This window comes from Phalangium opilio, unplaced genomic scaffold, assembly GCF_054372755.1.
Source record: "Phalangium opilio isolate 3A_F unplaced genomic scaffold, DU_Popi_V2 ptg000082l_1, whole genome shotgun sequence".
NCBI classification, from domain to species: Eukaryota; Metazoa; Arthropoda; class Arachnida; order Opiliones; family Phalangiidae; genus Phalangium; species Phalangium opilio.
This window is the reverse complement of record NW_028324189.1, coordinates 18816860-18826281: the sequence shown is the minus strand read 5'-3', so window position 1 is coordinate 18826281 and position 9422 is coordinate 18816860. Positions and strand designations below refer to the sequence as shown.

At 41.9% G+C, this 9422-nt stretch overlaps 1 protein-coding gene across 1 annotated transcript; it reads left to right on the top strand.

The window, feature by feature from the left end:
- The first annotated feature begins 1392 nt into the window (after nucleotides 1-1392).
- Nucleotides 1393-8693, top strand: LOC149653626 (zinc finger BED domain-containing protein 4-like). The gene is made up of 5 exons (XM_089847011.1): nucleotides 1393-2032; nucleotides 2092-2423; nucleotides 3822-3886; nucleotides 8066-8139; nucleotides 8602-8693. Exons 1-5 carry the CDS (start codon nucleotides 1393-1395, stop codon nucleotides 8691-8693), a joined length of 1203 nt encoding a protein of 400 aa, XP_089703137.1.
- Nucleotides 8694-9422: the final 729 nt, after the last annotated feature.

The window sequence follows — 9422 nt, the reverse complement described above, 5'->3', positions numbered from 1 at the left end:
GTAGACCTAATGTATTTCAAGCGTTTATTTTTGGAATTTCAACGCGATTGCGCAGATCGCGGTGTTCGGTTTTTCTCTCTTGCTATATCCAGTCTTTGCTTGGAGGAAGTAGTTGATATGGAATAATGCCTGACCTCTCTACCTTCAACTACGGAAACGAAGTCCTCCCAGCATATTCACCGTTTCGGTAGGAGCGTGTCAGAGTTTTCCCAGAGTCCCTTTACCTTGACCCTACGTCCCTACCTAACGGCAAAATATATACTTAATGCCGCAGATCGTACATTATCATCATGTGACTCCATCTCATCTCTTTCCTCCAAGGTCTTAGCGTGGGAAATTTCATTCTATACTAAACTCGTGGGAACCAAAAGAGAACGGAAAAAATAAATTCCATTCTACTACTAAAACTCTGGGAACTAGAACTAGAAGTTAAAAGAGCAAAGTAGTTGTCGGTCGCCTGTTCAGCAACTCGCCATCTTAGGTTATGTTAAAACTGAATTAAAGCTTTAACTCCTATTTGAAAAAATCTAAAAAATGGCGAAGCGTTGTCGCAAATCAAACGAGGATGACATTGAAGAAGACCAGTCTGCTAATTCAACACTAGCTTCGTGTAACCTTTTGGAGACAGAAGTGCCTGCTAACACTTGTTCCGACGGCACAAGAAAAAACAGGAGTGGTGTATGGGCTTTCTTTGAAAATTGTGGTACAGTAAGTGGCACTTTCATTACCAAATGCAAAATTGAAGGTTGCGGAAAAGAACTGAAAAGGATAGACAACAGTACGAGTTCGATGCTAAACCATCTAAAATTGAAACATTCGTTGAGCTACAAAATGATAGAAGAGCAACAGTTGGCCAAGAAAAAGAAATCAACTAGTCAAGGAGCACAAGTAGAACCAAGTTCCCAGATTGAAAACGTCGTTTCACTTTTTGAGAAGAGTCAGAAGTGGCAATCTGAGCACCCTAAAGCAAAATCAATTACGAATACTTGATGGCCGTTGACATGCAACCGTATTCAATTGTGGAAAGGAAGGGTTTCCTGAAAGTGCTTCATACTAAGGAACCACAGTATGAGCCCTCTTCACGAACCACATTCTCAAGAAAAATAATACCAGAGCTGTACGCACAAGTCAAAAACTTGGTCAATGAAGATATTAAAAGCATTCAAGGAATTGTTAATCATACTGAAGGAATTCAATCAATGTCATTCACAACTGATTTTTGGAGTTCAAGTGCATTGGACTCTTATATGTCACTCACTAGTCACTTCATCACCAGAGATTTTGAAATGAGGGAACTCACACTTAATTGCTATTCGTTCACTCAACAACACGGGTGAAAACATTCTCGAATGAATGAAAACCACTTTAAATGATTTGAAACTAAGGCCATCTATGCCTTCGAGCAAATGCCGAAGAATTGTTGGCCATTTTAAAATGAGTTACGTTGCAAATGAGAGCCTTAAGTTAAGGCAGAAGAGTTTAATTTTAAAACCACTCAAGGTCATTCAAGATGTTCCAACTAGATGGAATTCGACATATTACACGTTGAAAAGACTTCTCGAAATAAAGGAGCCACTATCAATGGAGTTATCTTCTAACACAAAAATTGACAACTTAACAGGATTGGAATGGAACAAGGTCTCTAATCTTGTTTCCATTCTGAAGACTTTCGAGGAAGCAACAGTCCAAATAAGTGGAACTCTTTACCCTACATTGTCCCTGATTTATGTGATTCTTGATAGTTTGGAAATATCTCTCACTACTCCACCATTCTGTTCTGAAGATGAGTCAAAAACCTTGTTGCAAAGTTTAAGACGCAGATTTCCGGACTTGAGACAAAACAAGCTTTACCTTCTATCAATGCTTTTGGATCCTCGTTTTAAAACGATTATTTTCAAGGATAAAGAGTCCAGTGATTTTGCAATCAATTTACTTAAAGAAGAAGCTGCCAGCTTTTCAGTTAACTCAGCTACCGAAGACGAATCTGTTGAACAAACGTTTAGTGACGCTAACTTGAACATCAACACTTCAGGTATATAATAATTTTCAAGTGTGCTTAATTTAAAGGTTATTTACATTTTTGTTTGTCAGAAGAAATATACGGCCAGAGATCTTCACTCTTCAACTTGTATTATCAAAAGTTGAAAGAAAATATCTGTAGAGCTGCTGGTGTAAGCGAATCTGAAATGATTAAACTATATCTCGAAGAGGACCCAATTGGACCTTTCGCTTTGAACGCGGAAACCAACGTAATCCTTAAATGGTGGAAGATGAATAAAGAAAAATATCCAAAGCTTGCTGAAATGGCCAGGTTGTACCTCTCAATTCCAGCAAGTTCTGTTGCAAGCGAAAAAATGTTTTCAACGTTTGAAAACATCGTTGATGGGAGGAAATCATTGCTTCCTGAAAATGTTGAGAAGCTTGTATTTCTCCATAAAAATTTGGTTCGCAATCAGTACAACTTTTTCAAGAAGAATTAATAGTAAAATCTCCTATAAGGGCCTTAGTTGTGAGTGAAGAAACTATTACTTTATTTACTATTTTCCATTCTATTATTTTTTTAAGCAGCTAAGTTACGCTCCTTAACTTTTTTAATAATAACATTAGCAAGATTACTGCATTTCTATTTTCCATTCCACTACTGTATTTTTCTTTTTTTCGTGGAGAAGCTAAGTTACCCTCCTGTTTCAAACAATTTCACTATTCAGTTTACTGCATAATATTTTCATTTTGAACATAAATTTCTATTTTGAAAGTACAAAATAAGTAGAAAACTTGTAACTGAAAAGTAAATTTTTAAGGTCTTAAGATAAGTACTAGTTCAATTCTTATTATTTTTCTGTATTACATATTTAAATTGTTATTTAAATATGTAAAATTATATTTCTTTAAATTATTAAGCGAAGTTCCGTTTTCTCTACATATCCCTGACTTTCATTAAACTGCTATATGTATTAAAAAAAACTATTAATCGTTTGGAATCGAATATTCGTCAACAAAAACCGAGTAATCGAACTTTCGAGTATTCATTTTGAAAAAAACGAATACTCGAATTAGATTTTTTGGAAAACGAGTAATATTCGTTTGAACGAGTACTCGATTCGCATTTCGAATAGGAGATTTACTATTCGATTCGTATTCGACTCGGTTTGGAAAACCACTATTCGCACAGCCCTACAATTTTCGACAGGCCCTGTGATTTTTATTTTTGAACACGCCATCTGGCGGAGCAAAAATGTTAGTCTCTATACGGGACAATTGACGAGGGAGAAGCCACTCGGCAATAAAGTCTTTCTGGGGGTGTAAGATGTGAAGCGTATTACGCCGTATAACGCGGAAATACACTCGGGATTACTTTCTACAGTTTTTAATTCAATATTAGAACGGATTGTAGGCATATCGCCCGAATTTACGGCATTAAAACCTCCAAAGAGGTAATACCGGGAGAATACGCCAGTGGCTGATCCCTCGGACGACGACGCTATTTTCTCGATCCCTCGAGAGCGTCGTTCTGCAGTGCGAGCCGCTCAAGCGCGTCGTTCTGCACTCCGCGACGTTCTGCAGTGCGGCTGCGGGGGGGGGGTCCTTCTGCAGCCTGCAGGGATGCCATATTGGACGGGAAAGCCGCCAATTCGGCTGCTTCTCTAAAATATTGGCAGGAATTCCAAATTTTTGACTTGTTTGGGCGGTTTTTTGGGCTTGTTTCCAATTTGAATTTATATTATGTACGTACTACGTAGCCAACATCGTATTTTCACAAAGGCTTAGAGCCGAAAGCCGATTAATTTCAAGGTTCGTAAAATAATTCTTCGCATTTTTAGCTCCAATTGCGCATGCGCGAAGAACATAAACAACAAGATGCACAAGCCCTAGTAGCACTGCCGACGTAGGGCCTACATGGTCGGCTTTGTCTGTTACCGACGAGTTGGTAAAAAGTCACTAATAAGTCGGGAGAGTAATGGTTTGAAAGTCGAAATGTCCGCCTGGAGGGACGACGGCCCGCCAGTTTTCCTACTGTTTTGAGGCTACTATAAAACGACTGTTGGCCGTCTATATGTCGGCGTCATTATGCCTACCTAAAACCGCGCTCAATCCGACGATTTCGCGGCTTTTTAGTATAGGAACGGTAAATCGTCGGTAAAGGGCTGGTAGAGTAAGGGTTTGAGAGTCGAAATGTCTGCCCGGCGGCACGACGGCCCGCCGGTTTTCCGACTGTTATGAAGCGACTATATAACGACTGTTGGCCGACTATATGTCGGCGTCATTATGCCTACCAAAAGCCGCGCTCAATCCGACGATTTCGCGGCTTTTTAGTATAGGAACGGTAAATCGTCGGTAAAGTGCAGGTAGAGTAAGGGTTTGAGAATCGAAATGTCCGCCCGGTGGGACGACGGCCCACTGGTTTACACGACAAGAATGAAATACGACTCTCATCCAACACGTTTGAGAGTCGACTGAACCGCCTGTCAGCAAGAGGTCCGACGCTTTTGAGATGATCAAAACTTAACTCGAGGCCCAACGGTTTTGCGACGATCAAGCCTTAACTCGAGGCTTCATTCGCTTATAGTAAAGGATACTGATACCTAGTATTGAAATTTCATTATTACATTTTCTATGAAAATCGCTTTAGAATTTGTACTTTGAATATTTCAAGTAACATACAGGTTGAGCATCAATTATAACAATTTCAAATATTAAACAATGTATTCGATATTACACGACTAGTCGAATGGAAATATTAGCTGCCTAGCTAATTGGTTTTAACAAAAAGTAAAAATTTTCAGGGCGAATATAATATTTATATCAATTAAATCATTTATTATTATTCATTGTTAATATCTTCGATGTGGCCAGTTGCTATCTATTAAATTTGCTAAAATCTTAATGAAAAATATACACTTACACATTAATTTAAGAAAAAAGAAAACATACAATTCTGAAGGGTATTATTTCACACATTTTCTCTTAAAATGTTTGAAACCGCATAAAAAATTTGTAACTAAAACATATTGAGATCTATTTTGGAATTCAGTATAATTTTCACAACCAAAAATCTTTAAAATACTTAATATATAAGGTTTTTGAACTCCAAGCGCCCCAAAACACTTGCTTCTGTTATTTTAAAACAAAGAAACTGAAGGTATACGAAAACGTTTAAGTTTTGGTTTCACTTTATAGGGGTGTGGTTCCCAGCAGATGAGAAGCTAGGTAAAAAGCATAGGCTTATGCATAAAACTGAATCTAAGAGGTAGATAAATTGATAATTCAATAACAAAATTCACACCTTACGTGACAAACGAAGACGTTTCTAGATTTTATAGTGTGACAAAGAACCTTAGCGATGAAATTAAAAGTTAGCAAGCCTAGAACTAATAGTTTTCAACCACAAAAATATCGCTTATACATTCTAACGACCCAGCCGCGTCAGAGATACTGGAAAGGCTGACTTTCTTTCGCACTAGCAGCGCCCTCTTCGATAATGACGTGCATGGCGTTACCTTAGTTACGCCAATAGAACAGAGGCGTGTCACCTGACCCGAGAAATTACAGGAGGGAAAATTCAAACTAGAAAATCAGATGTGTTTTCTTGCTTTGCAGTTTTTGTTAACGTTATGTTTCTAGTGTTGCCAAAAATATAGTATTATCAACTTCTGCTTGTGGGTCGAAATACAGTATAAGTTAAATATATAAGAAAAAAATTTTGGAGGCATATGCGGAATAGTTAAAGTCAAAAAAACCGTCCCACGGAAAAAGAAGGCCCACCAACAATCAATTGGCAAAAAATGTGTTGGAAATTTCTAGACGGTAGGCAAGCCTACTTCAAACCACCACAGTTCCAACTGTCGGATAAATGTCGGTTACTAAACGGCCTAAGAATAACTTTGCTTTTAAATTTACTCTTCTTAAACGTCACAATACCGACTAGCGCGAGGGAGTTGGTAATCAATTGGCAAAAAATGTGTGGGAATTTTCTAGACGGTAGCCAAGCCTACTTCAAACCACCACAGTTCCAACTGTCGGATAAATGTCGGTTACTAAACGGCCTAAGAATAACTTTGCTTTTAAATTTACTCTTCTTAAACGTCACCATACCGACTAGCGTGAGAAAGTCGGTAATCAATTGGCAAAAAATAAGTTGGAATTTTCTAGACGGTAGGCAAGCCTACTTTAAACCATCTCAATTCCAACTGTCAGATAGATGTCGGCATTGCCAACTAAAAGAAGTAGTCAGCTTCATGAGTCGGAAAAGTGTCGGAATAAGCATGGTACAGCCGACTGGACCGTAAACCGACTATTCGACCTTTAACCGACTGTTATGCGGAAGGCTTGTGCTACTGGGGAGGCAGTCAAACTTTTTGGAAGGGGCTATTGGTCCGTTTTGGATTGCGTATCTCCGTCCCCACCGGGACAGAGGTAGTCGCGACAGTAAAGCAGATGTGCCTATGATCCGACAGAGACGGCTCATTAGACACATGCCAGTTAGACACGGAAGACACGAGGTTTTCCGTGGCTAGCGTGAGGTCAATGACCTCTCTTCTATTAGAAGTAACAAAAGTAGGTTCATTGTTTTGATTAAGAATATGGAGTTTAAAACCAACTAAATATTCTAGTAAATCATCACCTCTCCTGTTGCAGTCAGAACTGCCCCACGTGATGTGATGAGCGTTGGCGTCGCAGCCAATGATTAGTTTGTTCCCTCTCTATTCACATTGATCGACCAAATTGATCGCCTCAATTGTCGGGAGAGAGTCCGCGTCGTGGGCAAAGTAAGCGGAGGCAGCCGTGATAGTCAACTTGGCATGCCCAGTGGCCAGGACTAGCTTCACGGCCGCCGTGTCCTGGGACGTGTACAGCGGTAGAGAGATACAGCAAAGATCCCTCCGAACCAGAATACACGCCCTAGGTCTAGCAGCAGTATGGTCATAAAATAGTGACCCTGCCGCGTCAAGACCGAGGATTTTGCCATGGCAAATCCACGGTTCTTGTATGAGGGCCAGATCAAGACCCTCTATAGCAAACCTCCTGCAGAGTACCACAGAGGCCGCCTTACCATGGTGCAGATTGATTTGAATCGCACGTAGCGTCCCCATGGTCCTTAAGAGAGGGGTTCAGAAGGGACCTAGCTACACCTCATCAGTCCCGAGAGGGCTAGTGGCACCTCCCCCCTGACAGACAAGCTCCCAGTCCCAAGAACCTCCCCCTCACCAGGACCACTGGAACGCGCATCGGCTGAACCCCGAAGGGTCCCATCCGATTCTTCCAGTAGGGTGGACTCATCCATGGAAGAACAAGCTTCCGAATGAGCCACCCCCTCCCCCCTCTGTGCCTAGAGCGACACCATCGAGCTCGACAGCGAGATCCCCCATCTCGCTAGTCCCACCCCCTGCCGTAGCCTCGGCTGCAGTGGTTTTGGTGGTTTCCGTGTGCTGTAGGAGTTTGAAGGAACCCTTGTCCACTCCAGTGAAGCCCACGTAGCCAGCATTCTTAATGGCTTCCAGCGAGGAGCCATCAATGGACAGTACCCAGTATCGCACTGCCCTGTCCACGTATGTCCGAATGCATTTCCAGTATTCGGTAGCAAAGCCATGGTTAAGGGCCTTGAGGCGCCGGAACAGCACCGCCGGCTCTTTAGTGATCTGGTCTCTGGTGCGGAACATTACCTTAAACGGCTTAGGGAGTTCGCTAGCTCTCATTACTGAGAGCACCGCATCCCCCACCACCGAGTAGGCTAAATTATCCTTCAGCCATTGACCAGTGAACGTATCCTCGCAGGAGTATACCAGGGCCCCGGCCGTCAGGCTAAAATTCGCAAGGCGCGGTAGACGGCTCCCCGAAGGTATCCCATCCAGCGCCCCTAGAATCGCCTTCTGGATTGGGCCCACATCTTCCTCCGTAATGACCGCCTTCGGATAGCCTTTTTTAACAATGGCCATCTTTTCGGCGCTGGCGGCGTCACTATAGGACTTAGCCCTTTTCGACGCCGCCTGCGAGGTACTGGGCGAGGGAGTCGAGTCCTCCGTTCTAGGCCTCTTCAACTGGGTGTCACGTGTCGCCGTACCCCCAGCGGGGGTGGAGACCGTTCCAGACCCCGATTTGGCCTTTTCCTTAGCGATCTGTCGTTTGAGACGACGTCGCGCGGTACGTTTCGAAGCCTTACCAGTCACACGCACCGATAAATCGGCACGAGTATCGCTGGATACAGGCCCTAGCGTAGTGGTATCAGTGTGGGTTCTGCACTGAGCAGACCCCTGCACCGTAGGTTTGGTAGTATTAGTGTTTGTTTTAATAGAGTTTTCCATGAGAATCCCACGAGTAAGGGGGCAAGTAAAAAGGTCACCACCCGGAAGTCCCCCACCCGGGTGGAAGGCTAGATACAACGGGGTGTCGCCTGGTGCCCCGAGGGGATCGTTAGCGATACCGTAGTTTTACTTCCCCAGTACCATGCAGCCCTCGGCACGATGCCTCAACACCTTGGCTTGGGAAGGACGCGTATCCGCTTAGCCCACACAACGTAGTCTTATCGATACTTTTTAGGTCTTGATTCTAATCAAGACATTTTTGATTAATACAATAATGAATTGATGAGTTTATACACTAAAGAATTGATGAGTTTATACACTAATGAATTGATGAGTTTATACACTAATGAATTGATGAGTTTATACACTAAAGAATTGATGAGTTTATACTAAAGAATTGATGAGTTTATACTAAAGAATTGATGAGTTTATACTAAAGAATTGATGAGTTTATACTAAAGAATTGATGAGTTTATACTAATGACCTGATGAGTTTATACACTAATGACCTGATGAGTTTATACACTAATGACCTGATGAGTTTATACACTAATGACCTGATGAGTTGATACTTAAATTTTATGAAGACGGGTTTTCATCAAGCAATGTGCAAATTATCGTCATCATTGCGACCCTAAGTTTGTGCTCAATATCGAAAGCAGCAGCTTTTTTTAAAAAAAATATCTATTTTTAATTGTGCGTGCTCCGTCAATTTTTGGGCCGCTAAAAACTTGGGGTGATGTTCTTCCTCTCTTCGATTGGTAGGTCTTGACGGAGGTGCCATCCCACGGCGTCTTCCACTCCACGCTTGTCGAAATCCAATTTTTCAGTGGATACACTGGCTCCTACATCAGTTGATTTACCAGGTGCTGAATCACTTGATGCACCAGCCATTACATTATTTGATGCACCAGCCACTACATTATTTGATGCACCAGCCACTGCATTCGTTGATACACCAGCCACTGCATTCGTTGATACACCAGCCACTACATTATTTGATACACCAACCACTACACTGGTTGATACACCAACCACTACACTGGTTGATACACCAACCACTACACTAGTTGATACACCAACCACTACACTAGTTGATACAACAACCACTACACTAGTTGA

Coding starts and splice junctions, on each gene's coding strand:
- LOC149653626 (XM_089847011.1), top strand. CDS start 1,393: ATGCCTTCGAGCAAATGCCGAAGAATTGTTGGCCATTTTAAAATGAGT. Junction 3,887..8,065: donor GCCCTAGTAGCACTGCCGAC/GTAGGGCCTACA, acceptor CCGTACCCCCAG/CGGGGGTGGAGACCGTTCCA. Junction 8,140..8,601: donor GTTTGAGACGACGTCGCGCG/GTACGTTTCGAA, acceptor TATACACTAAAG/AATTGATGAGTTTATACACT.